Here is a 25,531-nt window from a genome sequence, read left to right on the forward strand (position 1 = left end):
ATTACCCATTTACTTTTAAAAACTGATCAACTGACCTTTCTGTCAAAACGATGTCATCTTTCATTTGATTTTGGCTCAATAGCTCAGTGAAATACCATCACATGTTTGCAGTCTCTTGGCTGTTAAGTTAGTATACATTCCCTCTTTGTACTTTAGACTGGCCCACCTCGGACAGCCTCGCAAGACCCCTCCAGCAGATCCAATATCCTGCATCTACAACACAGGGGTCCTTCTTAATCCTCTCCCACCACTCCCATCTTCCACAAAAACCATCTTGAAATGGATGAATGTAGAGTCGACTGACGCTCGGGTGATCGTTTTGGTCTCATTGTAGATTTTTAAGCTTGGTAGAGGTCAAACGCTGACACATGCTGATTCTCCAATGCAAAGCTGAATGCCGTATTGCCAGTCATTGGGAATTGAAGCTAAGCTTTCTGACCTTCAGTGGCTGTGGATATGGGCTTTGGAAGTCAAACATATCTCAAGGGATTTTTTTTGAGCAACTCTACACACAGCTGGCTGCCTCTGGAAACTTAATGCTACATACAAATAAATTGTAAATTGACTTTGTTCAGCTCAAATCTTCAGTTGATTCTTGCTGGCTTCAGCAAAGGCAGTGCTGGCTCTCTACATTATGTCCAAAATGTTGAATTCCCTTATTAACAGTGGTTATTCACAAGTAAACATTACAGCATTACCATAATCACAGCAGGCTAATCAGGTTTTGCAGTTCTCTAAATTGCCTTTTGCCATCTTGTGCACAATCTGGAGATATTTAGCGTTTGTAAATCCGATTATTCTCATTTACATTATGCAGTTTCAAATGCCCCAAAGTGTTTTGTGCAGATTCTGAGGAGCTCCATGAAGGTTTCTCCTCGCCATTAAGGGACAATTCTGTACTATTGTGCAAAACAAAGAAAAAAATGGCTCTGAAGCAATTAGCTCCGAAAAATAAAACATTTAGGTTCCAAATTACTTTTTAACTTGCCAGATTATAGAATCGTTAGTTGAAGATGGTTAAGAAGCATTTTAGTTCCTAATTTTTAAATGAGCTATAGCTTGCTCCCACTGATTTAAGTTTGATATATTAGTGTGTTATTCTAGTATTTATTTACATTGTAGTGCTGTCATTTAAATTAGAATTTAAAGAATATTTCTATGTCTATGTCTGTTAGAGATGGGAATATAAGATGAAGAATACGCCAACTACTAGTGTTTTTTTGCAATTTATAAGTGTTTTTTATTTATTTATTTGTTTTACCATTATTAATTATGTTAGGGAGTCAGCTGTGAACTGTTGTGACCCAGTTTTAATGGCTCTTAGTGACTCACTGACTGCTTCTTTTGTAAACATTATGTGAATCTTTTTGAGTGACTCATTAAAAAGTACTGTTTAAAATAATATTTTTTTTCATGAATTGGACGTAATGAGTCCCACTGAGTTTAAGAAATACTGGCACACTCTAAAAAGAAGACATCTGACAAAAAAAAAAAAAAAAAAATGGATGCACACTTAGCTCTCCGGACTAAATTTCAAATATTGTCACACATTTACATTTTTTGTCACTTTTTGAGACCATTTTAGTCATAGTTTTGAGCACTGAGAAACATTAGGAAGTGGTGTGGGTATCCAGACGTCACTGTGGTTCTCATCATCTGTGTTATTGCCAGATTGATTCTCTCAGTCTGTCAAATATAATCGTGCCTCCTGCTGCAGGCACAAATGGCTGTTCAGTTTTCTCTTGCTCACAGCTCAACCCACCCCTGATGAAACCCAAGGGGGAGATTAATTTCTCCTTATAGCTCAATGTGCTTGCACTACAGCTGACAGCTTTCATTGCAGATGGTTATTTGCTTGATTCTTGCACTCAAATCCGGCATGGTTTATGCAGCGATATCGCATCACTATGATCTTTTGTTTCTATGACAATTCTGCAGTTTGCATCTGTGTTATTGCAATATGTAATCTGGCATATCTTCTTATACGTCATGGTGTTCTAGAACACCTGCAGTTACCTTATGGTGCCGTCCAATTCATTGAACACACAGGAACAGGAGGTGTGATATCAAGAACAGTGTGTGCCAATCGCTCCCTCCTGCATTGCAGCTTTCTGCGTCTGGGGGTTGCAGGATCTAGAGCAGCACCAGACATTCCCTAGCAAGTGAGGAAAAAAGAAACTTGTGATGAAAGGAATTGCCGTGGATCTTAAAAGTTTTTAAAACCTGTTTCGAAGGATGGTAGAGCTTGCAGTGCAAGCCTTAAATCAGCATGCCATTCATGCAAAATGTAAAAAGCTATTTTGCCTTTAGTGTTCCAATACTTATGTAGGGCACTGTATATGTAAGTATGTATGTATGTATATATAATGCTATATCAAAAAACATTTTAATAATGGAAAACAAACACTTTAATCATATATTTAGAAATGTAAATATTCTACACTCAGATTGATATAATTTTCAACAGATTTCATTATTGGAACAATTTTTCCTCTCCGTTTTATCCTTGTTTTCCAGAACAAATTTTGCTAGTTTGCATAGGTTTTTCAGCATGCCAGAGTGTATTTCTGCTGAAGTATTACAAGACTCCCTCCTCTGCTCTCTCTTAGTCTGCATTGGCCTATGTGGCGAGTGGGGCGGGGCCGAGAGGCGTGGGAACGAGGAGTGAGGCCAGGTGTAGTGATTGGAGATGAGCTACACCTGAGCCCCACCGCTAGTATCGAGTCCCACGTAGGAGATGGAAGGATGTAAAACTGGAGTGACGACCGTGAAGGACGAGAGAGGACCAGGCCTGGGACATTATTTTAATGTGTGTGCTTTTTATTTATGCGCACCAGTCGGCCGTGAGGGGCTGGTGCGCCGTTTTGTATTTACTTTTGATTATTAAAATGCTTTTTGATTGTGCGCCGGTTCCCGCCTCCTTCTTCCCGATGAATATGGAGATTTGTTTATTACAGCCTATTTCCTGTGTGTTTGTAAATCTGCGGCAGAAGGTGAGGACAAAGGAAGTTTAATCCCGTAAAGTTATGGGCTGATAATTATCAACAAGTCAGAGGTAGTTTTTCCATTTGGCCTTTGGATCCTTTTATGGTCTCTTTGTTTTGCTAACCAACGTTGAAGTCTGTGGTTGTTGCAGTTGTGACTTCCTCCATGTTTGCGGTTGAGCTGTGTGTTTTCCCAGTGCACCATCTCTCCTGGTGATTGCAGGCTTTCCTCCATCTCTAAATGGCTGTCGTATTTCACCTTGCATGCGGTGTCACAGCCGCCACCCAGCCCTGAAAAACCTGCCGCTCTCCAACTCATTACAGCGACACGTTGCTGTTTCCCAGTCGAGTGGCTAAATCACTCTCGCACGCTGCAGGCTGCTGGGATGAGTTATACTAAGAGTGAAGTGAAGGGTGGCGGAGAGAGGAAGCTGCCGGTGATTAAGAGATTGCAGTCATTGGAACAACTAATTCTGATTCTGCTCTTTCTTTCATGCCCTCTCTGTTCTCCTTGAGCGTAGATGAGGCTGTATAACATGATGTCAGCACTACTCATCTAATAAGATTGTGGGAGATAAGTTTTCCTCCCTATAAAAGCCTGATTATTTTGTTCTTTCACCACAAACTCTTCATGTTGGGTGTGAGTGTGATGTGTAGGGTTGGGAATGCAATCGGTTCTCATTCAGAATAAAACAATGAAACTAATTATTTTCACGACTTTCATAGGACAATGCTTTTTGTCTACCAAATCTCATAATTGGAAAAAAAGTAAGAAAAAAAAACCTTACACTAAATCTCATAATTGAAAAAAATAAAATTCAGATTGAAATGGATATACATTAAATCTAAAGGATTTACGTAATTATATATATTTTTTTTAAATGACTCCTTAAGTGAATTGATTGAGAGGTTCATTCACTGGGAATGTTTGTATTATATCAGGTTTACATTTCTAACAGTTTTCTAAATGGTGTTCAGGCCAACTTAACGATCCCGGTGTCTTAACGATTTATATATATATATATATATATATATACACACACCATTTAGAAAACTGTTTGATATGTAAACCTGATATAATACAAAAAATACAAATGTAAGACAAAAAATATAAAATCTATATTATTTAACATAATTGTTAAATGCATAAATGTATTGTATTATTCTTTTCTTAGAAACAATGACAAAAATATCATGGTTTCTGACCAAAATAAACCACTGAAATGATAACACTTTAAATTGCCATTTTAACACTTTAAAATGTATTTATTTAGTTAGTTATTTAGGGTTTAGTATTTTTATTTATTTATTTATTGGTCTAATGACTCACTCCATAAATTAAAGAGATTTTTTCAAAAAAGTATTAGAAGAATTTTTAATTAAACCATTAAGACACCAGAATCGTTTAGTTAATTCTGAAACAGAATCTTAAACCTCTTAATATTCCCGTCCCTAATGCTATGCAATTCCTGCATCACTAAGGACGGGAATTTGATTTGGTAAGCTGCAGTACACAAACGGCCATAAACCTTGTTAAGATGAGAAATGGTGCATTGATTCAACCGACTTGAAATACCTGCCTTAAATCTTCACAGACGAGCACCATGGCTCTGGAATGTCTTTTCTGAATTTTGATTATTCAAAAGCAAATGTTTTCCTGAAGATTTTGGCAAGTCAGCAGCTCTAAAATTCCCTGGGTCAGGGAATAGAATGGCAGTTGCTGAAAAGGCTCCACATGTTCTTGGCAGTTTGGCCACTTTAGAATGGCCACGCCACTCCAGGCCCGGCCCGCTAGCACAATGCAAGTCTGTGTTAGCGAGCAGGAAGGAGGTTTGAAGTTTACAGGAGTTATAATGTCGGCCTTGTCTGAGTGAAGGAAAGGCCGATCCATTCTGAATGAGTTATGGCACACAAGGCCAGACCTAGACAACGTTCTCTGCTCACTCCAAGAACAGGGTTTGTGAGCTACTGCCACAGCTACTTAACATTTAATTTGTGACACAAAATACTTTTTAACACATCTGTGAATGTTATTATAGCTTGGATCCTTTTACATCTTTCTGACCCCCAAATTAGAGAATGGTTTTGATAAGACTGTTTACAGTCTGTGCGCCTGTTTGTGAAAATCTCAAGCAAATTTTGGGCTGCAAGGTATATTGAAATAAAATCAATATCGTGATATGGCTCAGTGCAATTATAAAAAATGTGCAGACTGTGATTTAATGAAATGAGTATATATGTAGGGCTGGGCTATATATATCGAACGCGATGATCACAGGCATCTAGTCAGTAAATCTGGTTCTGTAATTACCGCCAAATCGCCCTCACCTGCTTTCAAATGGAGCGGCATTTAATAGACAGAGCCGTAGATCACAGACAAGCTACGCAATATTTCGTTCATTATCGCAGATGAATCGCCTCTGATAATGAACGCGATATTGTGTAGCTTTTCTGTAAACTACGATTGTCTACCAAATGCCACTCCATCTGAAAGCAGACGATGACGATTTACCACTTATCAGGGAACCGGCTTTACTGAAGAAATGCACGTGACAATCGCATGCGCTATATCGCCCAGCCCCTAGGTATATGCTTTATTTGTTTCACCCCACTAACTCTAGAATGATGCTATCATCATGCGTTTTCTATGAAAGCCAGTTTCTGCCACTGAAAAATAATTGTGACTTATCTGATAATTGTAATTGTTTTTATCACAATTGTGGGTTTGCATCCTTTTTTTCTCATAATTGCTTAATACAAATTCACAATTCTGACTTTTTTTCTCAGAATTGCGAGATAAAAATTTACAATTCTGACTCTTTTTTTTTTTCACAGATACAAGTTTGTATCTTGTAATTTGACTTTTTTTCAATTGCAAGTTATGAAGTTCAGTTCTGAGCGGGATTGCAATTGCATGTTATTAAGCCATAATTACAATTCTGAGAAAAAAGGTCAGAGCTGCGAGTTTAGATCTTGCAATTCTTATTTTATAACAATAAAAAAGGTAAATGCGACATTTTATCGCACTATTGTTATTTATGTCTTGCAATTGTATGTTTATATCTCACAAGTTGTGAACTTGTAATTGCAAGAGAAAAGTTTGAATAGTGATACAAAAAGTTGCAACTACCTTTTTATTTATTTTTTAGTTGGCGGAACAGGGCTTTCATAGTTCTTATATTTCAATACATATTGCGGATATTGTATGTTTCCATCCACCTATTTTGATGTGCATTTTGGAGTATTGCATAAAAAACGCTGAATGGATATGCTAAGATGCACATAAATTCTAAAAATGCACATAAAAATATTATGCGCACAACTGAGTGGGATAAACTTTTTATTGAATAAGAAAAAAATACATAAACTACAACGGAAACACATTTACCAAATAAATTCCACCATTCGCATTGAAAAAGTCATGTGACTTTGTTCTATGAGACGAGATAGCTTGACTAACCAGTGGACATATATCATTCACAGCATCTATATGTTGTTCTGGACATTCAGACAAGGATGCCTGAGGAAAGTCTGTCATATAAGTATTTCTGTTTAATTACGGTCTTACATGACTGCGTTTCCAAACAGCAGGCATGCACCTTTAAAAACAATGACCCCATTTATTGTGTTATGTCTGCTCTCTCTGAAGCGCAAGTAATTTATATGAAAAAATTATTATATTCAGTGGCTTCTCCTAGTTTTCTTCGAGATATTTAGTGCCAGTTTATCAGGAAGAGACTATTTTTTTCTCTTTGACTCGTTAGATGGAAACGGTGCTTATTCCAGTTTTGCGCACAAGTTAAATTTGCATTTGCTTTTGCATCAACATCATGCAGGCCCTAGCCTCAATTGTTTGGTTTTTGTCAATGCACTCCAGGCCTTGTGCATTTCCATTATATCAGATTTTGGCGATGAGGTCACAGAGCTCATACTGAGATCAAATTGCGTTTTGCACCACCTGGGTTGAAAGACCAGAAATGACCATAGCTATTAGGTTACCATGCACTCTGACGGTCCCTTAAAAACAAACAAGATGCCAAAATGAGTTTTTATTGATTGGTTGTCGAGCTGGTTAATCTGTTTGCGGTTGGATTGTGGGTTACAAATGTATTGAATGTCTTATATTCTGCCCATGTTCACGTTAAGGTTGGCGGATTAGGATCTGTCAGATATTGTCTTTTGTGAACACCTGATGTTTTTCCCACGGTTATCACTCTGTTGGATGTAAGAGAGGCTGGCTCTGGGTCATAAAAGGATACTTTTATATGTAATGCTGGTTTTAATGACAGGACGCCTGTGTTGTCTTGAAAAAGTGCTGTCAGCTGATATGCTGCACTCTTTGATGGAGCTTGGGTGTTGTATTGTGCACTTCTACTTGCCAGGATGAGATCGAAATATCTCACAAAAGCAGTCTAAAAGTGATATGCTTACTCGCTGGTTATGTTTAGACTAGCCTGTGGTATGTTTCAGGCTGCACGGTGCTGCAAAGGTTTTTTTCCCCCTTTTTTGAAGAAAGGTTACTGAACTTGGTTGTCAAGGACATAAAACTGTCAGTAAATTTGAGACCAGATATGTGAATAAAAGAAAAGAAAAGAAAAGAAAGCTTTTTATTTTGTGTCATTTGCAGTTTAAGTTATGTTAAAAAATGTTATTTGACTCATAAAATGCTATGAAACTAGAATTAACAATACAAAGAAGTCCATCACATTGTTTCCAGCACAATGCTGCTATACCCAATTTATTATTTGAGATGTGCAAGAAGTGACACTGTAGTGGAAATGACATTCAGTAAAAAGATAAGTTAGATTAAATTATCTAGCAAGATCTATAGTTGAAGAAACACTTATATGCATGTAGTAACTGTGATTTTTGCAACATGCCCGATTAATTCCACAGCCTCTCTTCGCATCATTAGATCAACCATGAAACTGATCTCACATTTCTCTGTCTCTCTTCCCTGCTTGTGTTGACACATGGCTTATGTTTGCTCAGATGTGAGTCTCAGTAATGCATGACGGTACTGTGTTCTACTGAATGTAAGCACACATTTAAAGCAATATAATGTGTGCTTTTTTCTAACATGTTCCTTTGGTCTGAGGATATATACCATAAAGTGTTGAGTGGAGGTAAACCACTGTACACTCACAATTCACCAGTTTCCTCATGCAAATACTGCTGGAATTCAGTGTATTCCACCGCTTCACTGGGTGTGTGCTGTGTCCACTTAGAGAACCGTAATTTAATAACCTCTTTATTTATGTAGTATTAAAAGGATGTGTGGATCCGAAGCCTTCTCGCCCAAGCTACTAAATCATCATTACACAGACGGCGTGCTTTGAAATCTTAATGTGCTTTTCTGCCGTGACTGAAGGGCCGTCTAATTCCCTCCCCAACACAGTGGCACTTCAGGTTAGAGAAATAACACTCTAAACCCGCAAAGTTTTATATAACCCAGCCTCCAGCATGCACACATGGCCACAATTAAGATGTTCATATACCGCTGATGTGTGTGGGTTTGCTAGCGCATGAGTACCTGTGAGTTTAAGGCATAGAGCACTTCGATTTATCATCAGCTGTCAGACAGATCTAGTACGTGTGTTTTTTTCTTTAAGCACTGCCCTTGGTAGAAACTGCAAGGTAAGAACAGTGTGCAGCTAATTCTTGGAATAGACATCAGATTGTTCTGTGAGCGCGCAAAATGGCTTTGAAATTGAAAATTTGAAAGTGTGTTTACCCTTCATATAGTGTGTAGGATGTTTTAATGAGAATGGTATTATAAAGTGGAGATGCACAATAAGTAATCTCTGTATTGGTCATTGTCTTTTTTTTTTCTTTTTTTTTAACTGGCTGATAGTGTATATTTTATTTTTCCATCCATCTGAAAGTGTCATATAACATAATGTTTTAACTTGGCTTTATTTTTGTAATTTATTTTTTGAATTTATTTTGCTGCATTAATGTTTTTTTATCTATCTGTCTGTCTGTCTATCATTCTCTTTGTCTGTCTGTCTGTCTGTCTATCATTCTGTCTGTATGTCTCTGTCTGTCTGTCTATCATTCTGTCTGTCTGTCTGTCTGTCTATCGTTCTGTCTGTCTGTCTGTCTGTCTGTCTATCATTCTGTCTGTCTGTCTATCATTCTGTCTGTCTGTCTGTCTATGATTCTGTCTGTATGTCTGTCTGTCTGTCTGTCTATCATTCTGTCTGTCTGTCTATCATTCTGTCTGTCTGTATATATATCATTCTATTGTACTATGTTTCTGTCATTTTATCAATTCTATCCCTTTTTTATTTAAAGTTACTGATATCAGGCATTTATTTGTTACTGGCCACAACAGTAACAAATAAATAAAATAAAATAAAATAATTGTTGGCTAATCATATCCAACAAATATCAATATGCCCATCCATATTATAAGCATATTATATTTGTTTTTAATTTTTGTATTTATAATATTGTATCATTATATTTATAATACGGTAAGCTTTACTTTAGGGAAAACAACAAAATCTGGAAATAACAAACAAAACAAAAAAACATCCATTTGTGGATGTCAAGAGTAGTGTTTAAAAATAGTGTTAGTTTAAGTTTAAGGTAGTGTATTTCTGGAATAGTTATATTTAGCTTTATATAAAAACAATAGAAGTGTATGTATTCATTTGTGTTTGTTTGACTGTTAGCTCATCACGAGAAAGAGACGCAGCATCTCGGGACTAGTACCTGGCACACAAAGCCCCAGCATACGTCAGCAGAACGACAGCTAACTGTGGGCCCGTCAACACCCTGAGTGGGTGCGATAATGCAGGCATACAATGGGCAGACAATGAGCACCAGGCCGTTCTGCGCCCCGCTAATCTCATTTCTGCTTTCTAAGCAGCCAGTGCTATAGTCTCCTCCGAGGGAGGAGGGGGTGATCCGCCTGTCAGCCTACCTCACATGCCCGTAAACATCATCCTGGAGCTGTGAGGACATCAGCTCAGCCTGACTGCAGGTGGTCACCAGCCAGAATCCTTGTTTTGTTCATTTGCTCAAGTTTCATTTTGAAAACAGCATGTGGCTGAGAGATATGATGTCAGTTTCTTCCGCTGGCGCCGACAGTTCGGCAGTATTAAACAGATCAAGCTCTGTAATGTTGTTTTTGATCATTAATTGATGCATATTAGAGACATTGTTGGCCTGTTCAAAGAGACTTTAAAGCATTTCCCTAGAGAGTTTTAAGATGCCATTCTCTACGAAACCCTGTGGTTATTTTATCTTGAATCAATAAAGACACCTGAAAGGAGATTTTGTGGAATGTACGGAATGGAGAACGATGCCTGTGCATGTGAAATGGTTACACGCTGGTTTAGCCTCACAATGCTGTCTGCCATTGTTTATGGTAGATATTTCTTCAGTCTTATTTTTGAGGAATATTATTACTAGTAGTCTGCCTATATGTCTTCTCTTTCTCCTTCACTTTCTGTTTTTATGATGTTGTTATGAGACTGTAGATCTTTATGATTGGAAAGCAGGTGATGGTATCACTGTTCCACCCCGAACTGGCAGTGCCAGCGGTTATCTCCAGCATGGGAATGTGACGTTCTGATAAGCTCCCTTCATGCCCCTGCTCTCTGGCTCAACGCTCATTCATTTATCCTTTCTTTACGATCTGTATCATTTTTTTTCTTTTACCGTCTCGTTCTTCTTGCTCAGTCATAGGACTGGATAAGATGAAGATCTGCTGCATGCAAATGGGGAATTGTATAAAGTCAGTGCATGCCACTTTTGAATTTCATAACACCTGTTTGGAAAATAGAAGTATGCCATGTTAGTTATTGGCGAATATCTATAGATAGATAGATGCGCATGAAGGTAAACTGATTCTAAATTCACTTGTCGCACACAAAAATTATACATTAATTTGTTTAAAGACAAAATCTAGTATTTTAATACCAGCCATTAATCAATTATCAGCCGTAACATGAAAATAAATATTGGCTTATTGAAATCGGCCATAACGTGTTGTTTTAACCAGGCCTAAGGCCCATTCACACCAAAAATGATAACAATAATTATAAAGTTCTGTCATGAATTACTCACCCTTATGTCATTCCACTCCGCTTATCTTTGTAACACCTATAAAGATATTTTTGATGAAATCTTAGAGCTTTCTGCATCATGCTACTCTCATGAATGGCCGGTGACGCTGACGATTATCATGCGTCTCTTTCAGTGAATCGCACGCAGTTCTGTGATCAGTAATTAATCTCCATCCGAAGGCCAGAGGGCCCTCTCATGCAGAAAATGCAAATACAACACGCAAAAGAAACCCAGGAAAACCCTATAGCGGTAGCTGAATAAACAGAAGATTTAAATGCTTTAATTGATTCAGTGTGACTAATAAAAACATGACTAAGACAATATATGGTATATCTGTGTTCTTCATATCATGATTTTCATTATAATAAAAGTATATCTATAATGCAATGCTAATCGACATAGCCTTTATCATTGCTTAAAATACGCTGAAAATATTTTGCGTGCCGTATTCTTTGTAAGAAGAAACATCTCACAGAAATATTTATTTCAAACACTCGACTGACCTTATAAAGTGAGTTTTGAGTAAAAACATGTTATCAAATATGGTATTTTCATGTGCTTTCAGATGGAGCAGCATTTACGACACAGAACTGTAGTTCACTGAGAAGCTACACAGCTGTCATTATCGCAAACGATTTCTTGAAATTTCCTAATCGTATGATTATCTTCTGTGATTTATTTTGTAAGGGAAACAGGTCAATTTAGCTCAAAGGGAATCATTTAAGATTTTAAAGGGAATTTGAACAGAATCACTGTTTCACGGCTGTTCACGGAGACGCGCCTGCGGTTCAGTGAACGAGCCGTTTAACATCAAATCTGCGCTGGATACTAATATCCAAACTATAGTGAAAACACTATCAATTAGCACAGTAACAAGATCGGCAGTTTAAGACATTAACTTGTAAGCACAAAACACAAGATACTTCTCTTTTCAATATGAATAAGGCTTTATTAGATAAATCTAAGACATATAAACTAATCTAACACATAAACGCACGCACACACACATTCACACAAGTTGCAGGAAGGTCGAAAGTTAGGGAAAGATGAGTTTAAGAGAATGGAAATATGTAATCCCAAGTTTACAGCAATACGTTAAATTGCATAAACATGAACAACCATCAATCACGTAATTAGCCTTTGCATTGAGTTCCTCAATGTGACTAAAATTATATTAGATACACCAGTACAACAAATATCTGGGGATACGTTGCCTTAGTTTCCTGTGAAAGGGACTCCCGTTGAAAGGGGTATCCCGGTGTCGCTGATTGGCTGGAAGTTCAGTAGTGAAGTGACGTCTTGGGAAGCCCGTGGTTGTTGGGCGTTGGCTGACAGTGCAGAGTCGTGTGCGCTGGTCGAAGTTGAACGGGCATCCGAGGTCAGGCGTTGGAGACTCGACGTTACAAAACTTAACTCAGAACACGAAACTCTCAAACGGAAAAGAAAAGAAATAAAGTTTGACGAGACTAGGTTGTGTTCCTTCTCATAGTAGCAGCAGTAGGCAGGCACGCTGGAACCGCGCTCAAAGAACAATGACGACTAACCGCATGGCTAGATGCTTATAGCTAAAGCTAGGTAGCAAAGCTACAAGCTAAAAGCTAAGAGCAGGCATGACTGATAGCAGCAGCTAGACTAGAACTAAAAGCCGACTAAAAGCCGACATGGCTAATAGCAGCAGGCAGACTAAAAGCAAGGCATGACTAAAAAGCCAAATTACATCGTGTCCAAAGTATTTAAAACTTCCTGTTGGCCACCCCTCAAATGTTGCCTTGACCAATCAGATATGTTCTTGAGTCTTGGGTATCATAAATCATTTGTTTATCTTACCAAGCATGTGGTTCTTGCCTCACAGGGTCTAATTTTGGACATGATTCCTATAACATGATTATGATATATTTTACAAATAAATGATTGTCAGGGCAATATCAAGCAAGAAAATTCAATCACACACATATCAAACACGACTATGTACCCTTCAGCTATACCATAGTCATTTAAAGAAAACATACACGATAAGTGATTATAACATGATAGTCAAATGTGTGGGTTACACGTAAATGAATATGGAGTTAAGCAATAGAATGATTCATTCATAAGTCTTTTTTGAGTTCATTCTGGTCCATATATAATGTATAAAAAGGGTTTCTTTGCCATTCTCTGGCAAAGGACTTTTCTGTGAAGACAAAGGTTTAAAGCCCTTCCCCCTTAGGAATTTCAGTCTGGTTTCACTGGCTGGGGGGGGAAGTCAATGCAAGTATTTAACTTGATCTCCTGGGTTTACATGTGATGTCCAGCGTTGCATTCCAATCACGAACAATAAATTTGACAATCTCTTCTTTGAATTAAAATTGTCAATAATTGTTCTATTGGTGTTAATGTTGAAAGCTGTTGTGTGAACAAGTTGGTTGGTTGGTTATCTTGTTTGGTTCCTGTGGCACTAGAACTGATTTATGACTTCCTGAGGAATTCAGCTCATGTTTCAATGCACACAGCTCTGATAGACTCTTTGATTTGTCTGATTTGACTCATTTCTGCTACAATTTTTTTATTTTTTTGTGTAGCATGTCAGAGAACTACGGATCTGTGTAATAAATGCTGCTCCATCTGAAAGCAGATGATGGAGATTTACCTACTAATCACAGAACCAGCTTTTGCATGACAGGCGCAATGGTTTAATCGTGAAGCCCTAGTCCTTACTTCCTTTCTTGGGCCACGAACATGTTAGTTGCATTGCTGTCTATGCAGGGTCAGAAAGCTCCCGGATTTCATCCACAGTGTATTAATTTATGTTCTGAAGAGAAACAAAAGTGAGTAATTAATTACAGAATTGAAATTGTTGGGTGGCTATCCATTTAAAGCAGCCGAGTGCTTGTAATAAACATAACTGTATAATGTGTGAATACTAATTTATCATTACAGTTATCTTTATAGTTAGTTTTCTTGGTGGAAATGGGCTTTTAAAATGTCAATATTTTTAGCGCTATTAATATTTCAAAGCAGGTGACTGGAGTTGTAACTTTATAATGGGTTAGTTTGGTGATATTCTCTTTTTTTTAGTCCGAATGATGCAGGCATATGCCAAATGTACTCTTTAGGTCCTCAACAGGAAGTGACACCCACAGAGACCTTAATGAGGTCCGCTGTCTACTAAAAGTGCAGGACATGTCCATATCAATCATTTGCCCTCTTTTCTTGTTCTCTTTCTGTCTATTTTTCTCCCTTGAACTGAGAAGAACTTCAAACGCATCAACCTGACTAGTCGCCCAGAGTTGTGTTTAGACCACAGAAGGGGATATGACCTAAAATATGTGAACACCTCCACACTATATTGTGCATGCATCCCTACATATGCAATCTAAATATTGTTTAAGGTTCTTAAATGATAAAAAGTCTGAATATCAGCTGACAAGTGTGTTAAATTATGCCTCCAACAGATTTGTTTGCTGGCCCAGTTTTCTGTGAAAATGACAGTGCACCCTGAAAATCCTCAGCCTTGCGTATATATTATTTATTGTGGATGCCACCCACTGTTTGTCTAAGTCAAGCATAAAGCTTTGCTTTATTTATTTATCTATGTTTACTGCACATCACAAGTGCAAAGCCATTTCTTTGTGGAAAAATATCCATGAAGTCCTCAATTCAGACTAAAACATTGCTTCAGGTTACGAGTTACACTTAAAAAAAAAAAATGAATTTGATCTGTTATTTTAGCATCAAAAACTTCCTGTCAAAGCTTACTGGATTAATACTCCCCCTCTGAAATCCCCGGGCTGGCAGAAAAGCTGATTATTATGCTTTGGCTATTTGTAAACACAGACTGTGATGGTGTCTAAGTTCATCAAGCCTCATGGTGGAGTTTTGCATGTGTGTGTGTGTGTGTGTGTTTGTGTGTGTGTGTGTGTGTGTGTGTTTGCACTAGGTTTTTTGAATGTGGGAGTGAGAACTGTGAGGCTGCCCAGTGCTCTTAGAGAGATTTGTGTAAAAACCTTGTATTTTCCTCAAGATCAGGGGCTCTACATCATGCTGTTAGTGTCTTTCTCCCCGTCTTACCTCAGTATTTGATAGTGCTGTCTGTACCGCTGAGGGGTTCAATAGAGTAATCTGTCCATCAGTCTCACGGTGAAATAGGTTTTCTCGCAGATAATCACCGTATGGGAAATTTGAGCTTTTCAAGCAGCTGTCAATGTAGACAAAGATTGGCTGAGGATTTGTTTTTATTCTCCCAGCCAATACAGTATAAAGCTCAACTGGATTTTTATATTTTCTGATCAAAGTGGCATTTTGCACAAATTGTACATGCAGAAGATGCTGACTTTTATGACTTTTATGTTCGTTCTTCCCTCATTCATTTGATCAGTCTATAGAAATTCATATTTGCATATTGAAAAACCCTTACATAATGCAAACTCACCTTTCAGTGACAACTCACCTTTTTGAGATCAAAATAGGTCACCTATGAGATTTGCTCAGTTCCAATGAGAAAATGTTTTTATGTGCGGGGAGGGTTGCTTACAAGGGTACTTGTAATCTTACAAGAATAACTAAAGAACTGGTTGTGTCAATGAGTTTTGTATAGTATTACTGTTAGGTTTGTGTGTTATGTAGAGAATAGTGTGTTGTGTTTTGCAAAAAGTTTTTTATGAAATTGAATTATTGTACGGGTTTGCAGATTTGGTGTGTGCTTCTGCTGTTTGAGTGTCAGCTTTCAGACATTGTGTGACAAGTAAAGATTTTGTGTGTAAGCAGTTGAGAAAAACTGTAAATAGCCTGCATAGCACTTCATCTTTTATTACATTGGATTTTGACCAAATATATTCATAGTCTTTTTTTTGTAAAATGTTGCAACAAGATGTAAAGTGTGTGTGTGTGTGTGAAAAATTACAGTTTTAGACAAATAAGGTAATACAAATATTTTCAAAATAGGTGTAAGTAACTACAAATGAGCATAAGATAATATCTTTAAAAGAAATTCTGTGTGGAGCATGCCCATGACCCGTGCAAGGTTCTTACTTTAAGACCCCCCCCCCCCTTCCTGTTTGCTTTTCAGCCCATAGCTCTCTTGGGCTTTTAATTCGTTTATTATTAGATCTCGTGGTACCTTTTCTGTGCTAACCTGGACATGGTAAATTGGTTTTAGGGAGCCTCAGTATGTCGTCCCGTAATTCCTGGCCACGGTGTCCATCTCACCAGATGGCTTGTTGGTTTTACCGCATGTGGAAGGAGTGATGCTGTACATGGCACACTGGAGGGAGGAGCAGGGGACCAGACTGCAGCACAGATGGCCGTGTCCGCTCATGGCATTGGGTCCGGGGAGGGCTGGTAAGGCTGGGTAAAGTAAGGAAAGGCACCAGTGAAACAAGCCCTGAAAACGGACAGAAGGTCAACTCATTATTACGGCCAAAAGCAGATCAGTATATCATGTTTGCTTTTTAAGAGCAATTTTGTATGCATGCAGTCTGAAACGGTCTGCTGGCTGTGATCATATCACTTATATTATACTGTATATTTATATCAGTGTTTAGTTTCTTTTTTATTCCGTAGTTGCAACTAACTGCATGCCATAAAAAAAAAAAAAACCTGTTCTTTAGCTATGTAAATATCCCTTCAGGAAATCAGATGTCAATTCAGTAAGTACTTGAAATAAATAGTACACTGCTATTCCAATCCGAACATAACTGCTGTCTCAGTAATAGGAACATTCTGTGTTCTCATTGGTTGGCTGAAATAAGAGCTGGTATTGTCAACATTTATTTTTATGGCAAGTGGAAATGAAAGGTCATGGAGGGTTCCTTTAATAATTTGACTGAAGATGGCTCATATGTGACCTCAACCTTAAGTGTTCTAAGTGAGGAAGAAAAACACATTAGTGTTTTAAAGGCAGGATGAAGGAGACTGGAAATGGAGAAAAGACCTGGTTAATCGGTTAACTACACACTTTGGTATGACCACCATGTCTTTCAGTTTTACTGAAAATAAGAAAGGTCACAAGAACTAAATATTTTCTCTGACAGCACAGGGATTCTGTAAAAATAATATCTTTTAGTATTCTTTTGAAGGAATATTTAATCAATATTATTATGTTTTCATTTTGGGCAAACTAACCCTTTAAGGTTTCATATTATTATTTGTGAAAACCATATTTTTTTAAGGTTGAGTGTAAAGATTTTTTTTTCTTTTTTTTAATGCTTCGCTGTTGGTCTTGGTCTCGGGTTACAAGAGAATCATCTCAGAGTTTTCCTTCTTTACCACTATATGGAAAATTATTTCCGTTCAATGTAGCTTACAGACTACAGTGAGACATTGTCTCAGATTCAGTCAGTTTTTCTGTTAAGTAAGAAAATTTCCCCCCGGTTTAACAGACAAAGTTTAAGCCTAGTCGCAGACTAAAGTTAAATCTGAGCTGTTTAAACTGAAATAAACTGGCACTAATTGATCTTAAAATATATCAGTGCCTTTGTTTTGTCTCAAGATGCACACCAGTAATGTTTTTTCTAAGGGATGTTCATAAAAATTACTTCAATGTCCTAATCGAACTATGGCCTAATCCTGGTTAGTCTAAGCCCTGTCTGTGAAACTGGGCTTTCGTGATGAAATAGCAGGATTCCAAATATGAGAGAAAAACAGGTTTCCCCTCTCACAGTCTCAGTCTGTTAAGCAACCCATCATCTGCTGAACTAATTGGCTGTACTTCTCCTCCAGCGATTTCACAGATAGCAAAATAAATTGATGATTGATGATGATTCATATGCCGATGCCACTCATCCGGCTGTGCTGTTTGATCTCAAAGTCTGTTCGGCTGTCATCACAACAGAAGTTCAAAAAACGTTCAAAGAAAAAGATGCACAAACCTAATTGGAACAGGAATTTTACTTTATTACTTATTTATTTATTTGTTGCCCCTTGCCAGGAGTCTATGATGTTTCCTTGGGGTTTCCCTAACAGGAATGATGTACTGTATAAAAGTTTCGGGTCAGTAATATTGCAGTCAGAATAATGCATTACATTGATCAAAAGTGACAGTAAAGACTTTATACAAAAATCTTATTTTAAATAAATGCTGTTCTTTGGAAATGAATAAAACAATTGCAATTTAAAAAAACTTTTAAGCAACACAACTGTTTTAAACATTGATAATAATAATTATTATTTAGCGTCAAATAAACCTCCATTCTGGTCAGATAGGATTTAACTTTGAACACAGTATTCTTGAGCCAGTCGAGCACTTCAACTGTTAAATGAACCCGATGACTTCTCAATGATTTGCTCAGCAGTAAATGTTTGTAAATGGACTGCTGAAAGTGTTAACCGAACCATGTGCCAATCGCTAATTGGAGTAGTCCAGCCACAGTCCCTGGCATTATATCTTAAAAGCCAACGTTGCATGATTGAGGACAGTGACACTGAAGGAATTTCAACCTTGAGAAAGTAAGGAAAGTTTGAGGCAGACATCGTCACTGGCTTTGCACCGGCTTGTAGAGTGAAGTAACGGTTGACTCCTGTTTTTCTAACAGCCAAAGAATTTCCCTTCTACTCATGCCCAGGGCAAGTCTGGCCTGAGGCCTTAGCAAACAAAACTAGACTAGGAAATGGAATCTGCTAATGTTGAAGAGAACGTTTTTCTTTTTTTGGCCATCTTTCTTTGTATGTTTCACGCACTCACTTCCTCTCTCTTCATGTAGTATAACATGACCTACTGAGTGATTATGAGGCAGGCCGTAGAAGCCTGATGGAGGGTAACATCTCTTCCCCTCTGGTACAGTTCCAGTACAGAGCTGGGCTTCATGGGAGGAATTTCACCCCACTGGGTGTACTGTCCTTTGGTCCATTCCTGACAAAACTTACTGGGTGAGAAGAACCACTCTCCATCCACCAGATGTTTTCATTATAGCTTTGGTGGAATGCCCTGAACCGGTGCCACCAAATGGTAAACTGATCTCCTTAGGTAGGCTACTATGCAAACTTTAACTTATGTAGCTTTAAGGGATAGTCACCAAAATATGTAAATGCCAAACTGAACTTATTTAGTTTTCAACTTGTTAACTCATTCATTTGGTTTCGAAAGTTAAGATCTTACAAGTTTTTTAGGCCGGGGTGTCCAATCTTGTTCCTGGAGGGAAACTAGCGTAGCTTCATCCTGCTCCAACACATTTGTCTGGAAGTGTTTAGTAATCCTGACCATGATTAGCAGGTTAAAATGGGTTAAATTAGAATTGGACATGATTATTTGTTCAAGTGTTCCTGGAAAGTTTGTATTCACGAGCTGTGAAGTCATACTTATAACTTTAGGTACATTCAAATTACTTTATTGGAACAAGCTAGGAATGAAGCTTTTCTATTATAAATACAGCTATATTTTACACTCTACAGGCAATACATTTTAACTAAGTTAACTCTTTAGGTACTAATACTGTTGTATTTTGTAGATTGAACTAACTTCATTGAAAAACTAAATAAAACTTGAATTTACTGTCAATTTACTAAATCCATTGCATTCACTGTGTTTTCTTATTGACATTCTCAACTCAGAAACTCTTGGCTTGAAGAAAACTTCACCCTACTTGTGGATTATGTGTGTACCTGGTCTACTGTATGTGCTTTCCTTTGTTTCCACCATCATTTGTTTTTTCCATTATTACTTCAAGAGACTGAATCCTGTTAAATGTGTGTGCGTTTGTGAACTATCCTTGTTTTGTACGGATGAGTAGGTGACAACAGTTTTTCCACCTCATCAGCTCTCCTGGAGTAACATCAGCTGTGTAGACAGAGGCTTTTCCCAACAGGCTCTCCTCAAGGAAAACTCACGTTGTGTTTCCTGATCCGCACTGAAATAGGCTAGCCGAGGAGGAGGAAATATGGGTCGCCATTGTAAAGCAATAATCTCCTTTAAATGTTTTAATGATTAATCGAGGGAGTTCAGCGAGAGGTTTTGATTTTCAATCTCCCGTCCCTCAACGTTCACATACAACGTGGTTTCCACAGTAATGGCTTTGATTATGGAAATTGGGGAGAATGAAGGCTATGATAATGTTCTGTCAGCTTGAGTTTATTTTTGAGCCTGATGTCACACACTTCCTCCTCCTTTTGTTCCACCAAGGAGATGTTTATTTTGTCCTGACAGCTGCTCTCTAATTGGAGCGTGTCCCTTTTTATCTATTCATTCGGATGTTCATTGGTGTAGTCGGTGCTGGTGTGTCAGTATGGTGTCATTCATGTGCTTTTCTCTCTTCTTCACCTTCCTCCATCTCCATACACACGGCACAGGATCTTTTGAATGGTTCTCACAAAGAAACTCAAACACAAATCTCTCCCTCATCAGTATAATGATATCCAGCATACAATGGTCCACTAATACTCTTAGAAGTATAGTTCAGGCATTGTATTCATTAATTTGAAGCTTTGTCACCAAAGTAATTTTCCTCCTCCTCTTCCCCTATTTCCTGATTTTGTGTCATCATGAGACTGATGTATATTATCATGTCTCAAGTATTTAAAGACCCCATGAAATGACTTGACGTCATTACATATGAAAGAAATGTGTATTTTTTCAGTTAAGTTTTACAGATAAAAGGGTCCGTTGTGTACTCTCAATAGTGTAGCTCCTCTTGAAGCATAGACTGTATGTAAAAACAAAATGTTTACAAAATGACCTTTGTAGACTGAATCAAGAACCAATGACTCTTATGAACCAGTTCCTTTTAGTGATTCAAAAACATACAGTGCAACCAGGTATGAATCCATGTTAAAAGCTTGAACACGGTGCAAAATCTACATTGGGAAATCTTTTACTCTCTTACTAAATTCCTTATCACATAGATTCCTATTGAATGGCTGGATGGTTTTGCAAACATTCCTAGAGCAATGCAAAATGTAACTGTACTGAGTTTTAGATTATTTCAAAAACATTTTAGCTATTTATCATCAGCTTGTCATCTTTTTGAAATATTCATTAAAAGAACCAACTCGGAAGAGTTTTTTTTGTTTGTTTGTTTGTTTGTTTATTTTTGGAATTGGGCCCCATGGTCACACCTAATGTTTTTGATTAACTAAAATGAACTGGTTCATAAGAGTCATTTGGTCTTGATTCAGCCTTCAAATGTCATTTTGCATACAGTTTGTTTTTGCGTGCAACCTGTTAGGACATCTCATTAAAATTTCCCATTATTTCACAGTACACATTCTTTTTATTACACCAAGAGACTGCAAGCTCAGTTTCACAACTAAAACTAAAATGTTTTCCCATGGCACTAGCAAGATATGGAGTAAAAGATAAAAACTCACATTTTTATGTCATTGGGTCTTAAAGGGTGGGAAAATTCAGCATGCAGTGAGGAGAATTTTGTTTGATGTGTGATGACGTTTTCTCCATCTCAATACAGAAACTGTATTTCTTACCCACATTTTGGTTTCCTTCTTTCTTCAATGAAGGCCGTGTCTCAGGATTAGGTTTGGCATGTCTGTAGCTATTAGTGTCAATAATACTGCTGATATGTTATAAAATTATGGATGCACCAAAATGGGGACCCAAGGCTACATACCACAGCTGGAAAAAAAAAATTGCTATTCTTTAATGTTCAGTGTAATTTGGTCTCTCATTTGGCCTCAAACTGTAGTTCAGGTGCTCAAGTGCTCAGGTGCAGGGCCTCATCCCCGCCAGCTGTTCTTCTCATTCCCAAGAGTCTTAGACAAATTCCTCTTGCATTGTGGAGCTCTCTCCCTCTGGAGCCAGCTGCACAAACTAACTTCCTGTCAGCTCCCTTTTGCTTCCTGTTTGCTCTGATGAATTGACGGTTTCCTTCAAGCTGCCTTTGGTGACGCAAGTAGTTTACGCCAACAGGCCCACCTCCTGGAAACAACTGGTCCCTTTCAAATTTGCCTTTTTTTTTTGGGACTGTATCCCATAAAAGTTCCGAAAACAATAGCACAGCTCAGAGCTGCACAATGCTCTTTTTCACAAACGCACCAATGTGTGAAACTTCCTGCTATCTTCTTACACCCCATCAATGGGCTATTATGGTTTGTTGTCAAAATGCTACTGGTTTATACATTTTTATCAAATCATTTAAATACTTTAAGCCGCTATATTTTAGGTGTCTAGACACTTAAAACTGTTATAATTAGAATTATTTAGATTCTTAGAATAATTTCTGGGCAAATGATTAAGAAACGTTAGTTTGTAAACCCCCGCTGTCTTAACCTCTCAATTAAATATGCTTTCAGATCTTCCCTGACAGATTTGAACTGGTTGAGATGTTTGTTGTGATTGATTGTCTGGCAGAGCACAGGAGAGGGGTATATTTAGATGCTTTAATTTACAACTTTTTGAATGTGTCAGAGCGTTTGCTTGCTGGTGAATACCTTAGACATCTATGTACCAACCGTGTGAGGAGGACTAATGTCAAAATAACAGGCTTCCTGGGCTGTTTGTGTGGGTTTGTTTTTTCCTACACAACATATTAACCCCTCATGTTATCTCTGTTAGGTTTGTTTCAAAGTGACACTATGAACACTAATCTCGCCTGTTTAGTCACCATGTCACCCCATTGTTCACACACTTTGAACATGGCTTGTTTTGGTGGACAGCACCAAAGTCTTGTCGTCCACCGCCTAGTGATTTCTATCTCCTTGCTTTTAAAGCTCTGGCGACAAGTCTGGGGTTTAGAGCCCTTAGCCAGGGCTTGCAATGAGATATGACAGATTTGGGGTGGGGTTTTTAGGGGAGCCGGCTGAGATGCTCTCAGGGAAATGAGCAAAGTGACAGCTGGGATGAAGAGGGGAGGACAATTGATTTGGCCTTGAAGAGACAGCACCATCAGATTACACACCCCTGAAAACATAGTTACATTGTAGTCTTTAGAACATCAATTTTTTATTATTTGTGTAGTGTTTTTCATAATACATGAATCTGTAGCTTGACATATATATATATTTTTTGCCATTGATCCATATGCCATGAGATTGTCTTTCAGTCCTTTGTCAGATGCCAGCTTGCTGGTCAATCTGTTTTGCTCACTTCCGCCTTTCCTTTTAGTTCGAGGCAGTAGAATCAATAATGCATGGCTGTGTAACACCCTGACTGAGCAGATATCTCAGCAGGTAGCTGTGATGATTGCTGTTTGGGGACCTGCAGGTATTACTCAACACTGTGTTTGGTTCTGTCCTATAATGAAGGTCCCAGCCAGCGCTTTGCAGCTTGCTCACCGTCAGTTGTGTGTCACAAAGACTGCAATGTAGGCATGAAATTAGATCATTATTTAATGCTCGTTCAGCAAATGCACACTCAAGGAGGCAGGGGTCACTGCTGTCTGATTACTCCGAGATGGTTTCATATTTTGTGTGGCTTTATTTTCATGCTCAACTAATGATACCCAATCAAACAGGCCATTTGAATCAAAGTTAATTTTCCTTGTTTGTTGATACAAAGAAAAAAAAGAAGTGCTCTTTCATCAAAAAAAAAAAAACCTGAAGTAGTTCAAATTAATGTGATGCAAGAGTTGCTTTTTGTTGCACCTGCAGAAGTAAAACCTCCGCTTCCCCTTTTGTGTAGAATGTACTTACCCTGTTATGTAATACAAATATAATTTAAGTTAATAAGTTATGTGTAGTACGGTATTTATAGTATTTATCAGAATGTATTATTATACTTTTATATTATAAAAGTATTATATTTAAAGTAATATATTTGTCGTTTAATTCTATAATGTTAACTTTAAGAAAAAATAAATAAGTAAATTATATACATATTTATTGTCCATTTTAATGGCACAGACATTTGCCATATTGAGTATACTGAGGTTTGCTACATAAAATATTATTGTGACTTCCAAGTATATTTCTGGCCTATGGGCTGAGTGAATGTGAGGCATGCTAAACGTGAAAAGCTTTTTTTATTAATTAATTATTCATAGTGTTCAAAAAGTGTCCAGTCTGCCTTCGGAGGTGGATATGGAGCTAAAGAGATTTTTTTAAGCCCCCCCTATTTGTATGTTTTTTCCACTCAAGCTATTTTAAAAGATCTTCCCATAGATGTAGAACAGCAGGATGGCCAGAGAATTGGTAGCACAGTGTTTCTCAGACTTGGGAAACGTTTTATGAGCCCCTGAGACAAATGCAGAACATCTGACTTGAGTTTCCTTGTGAATGTGGTTGGATTATACTCTTCCTGCTCTTGGTGACAGCGATGGCGTTTACTGCTCTTCTCAAATCTCTACTTGAAAAGCAGTGAGTTTCATTTATATTTCAGCTGATTCTGAGTTCATCAGTTGTGATGCCATTAAATCCCATTAAATCTATGCCAAGGTTTCTTTCTCTAGCCCACACTGCTTGGTTGGGTTTGGTTTGTATATAGACATGGATGAACACATATTCAGCCACAAGAACATCAGAAACACTCCACCACTGTGATTGAAATTTGTAAAAATTACAAAAATGCGCGTGTTATTTTTTATTTTATTTTTTTTTACCCACCCACTAGGCACATAGAAATTTTTTGGAGATGCCCATACACAAATCTGCATATGCATTCGTCTGTTTCCTTTTTGTCTGTATTTATCTCAATAAAAATGAACCATTGAGCTCAAAATTGCATTATTAGGCCCATGTAGGCTTACTGACCATGCTCTATCTGTGCGTATTTGTAGACGCTTTGCTTTTTGCTAAAATTACAGGGCTCTCTTTGAAAGCTGAGGCATTACGATGTGGCACTGACTCATTTCCTATGATCACATGATCATACGGACATCAGAAAATTACATGTGTCAGTGGTATCGACACATGTTGGCATGCCAGAAAGAAGGCTTGGGTAGTTATTATCCCAGACGAGGGCTGCCTTATGACATAGTCATGTAAAAATCATCACAATGAGTTATATGAAGTGGGACAAGCCCAGTCCTACAGTGCTGGGATGTACTGGAGTGAACTTTGTTGTGTTTGACTTGACCAAGACACAGAGGCTGTGGAAATCCCACTTCTGTGTGATGTCAGAGTGAAAGTGTGCTCTCAGCGCAAAAGCACAATGGAGTCGGGGCAGCTGGGTATCATAGCCCTGGGACTGTCACACTGTTCTCCTCTCTTCTCCGGGCTGGAACAGTTAGAGCATATGGAGGCAAAAGTCATAAGATTTCTTCACAGCAGGAAATGCAAAGGTACTGTTGATTCTTGGACATTCTCAGGTTGTTTTCTCATCACTCGTGACACTGGTTTGACAGCTAAATCAAGACTTGCCATCAATACATCAAATGAAATGTGATCCTGCAGCTATAAACGATGAAATAGGTGCTACTTTGTGGTTTTTAATGTTTGGATGAAGGACTTTGCTTTGCTTTGAATAATCAAACTGCTCTACAACTGCTCAGTTAGATGGCTCTGCTGTATTGTTTCATGTGTTTTTATTTTTTTATTTTATTTTTTTAAGTATGCAGGACATGTACTGTAGGTCCATCCATAGTTCCAGGCTTCCCAAGAGCGCACGT

General features: G+C 37.9%; 1 protein-coding gene across 6 annotated transcripts in view; it reads left to right on the forward strand.

Annotated features, from left to right (window-relative positions):
• The window catches only part of LOC113111230 (SLIT-ROBO Rho GTPase-activating protein 2-like), a 94,264-nt gene that overhangs the window by 20,847 nt on the left and 47,886 nt on the right, over nt 1-25,531 (forward strand). Inside the window, exon 1 of one of the 6 annotated variants that reach the window (XM_026275817.1) lies at nt 25,022-25,204. The exons of 4 other annotated variants lie outside the window; for them this stretch is intronic. In XM_026275817.1, the coding sequence (XP_026131602.1) occupies nt 25,075-25,204 (130 nt within the window). In that variant the 5' untranslated portion in view covers nt 25,022-25,074. Of the gene's footprint in view, nt 1-25,021; nt 25,205-25,531 lie in introns of those variants that run through there. One more of the 6 variants, XM_026275818.1, reaches the window with a different exon arrangement.

Source organism: Carassius auratus, chromosome 11, assembly GCF_003368295.1.
Source record: "Carassius auratus strain Wakin chromosome 11, ASM336829v1, whole genome shotgun sequence".
Classification (NCBI taxonomy): Eukaryota; Metazoa; Chordata; class Actinopteri; order Cypriniformes; family Cyprinidae; genus Carassius; species Carassius auratus.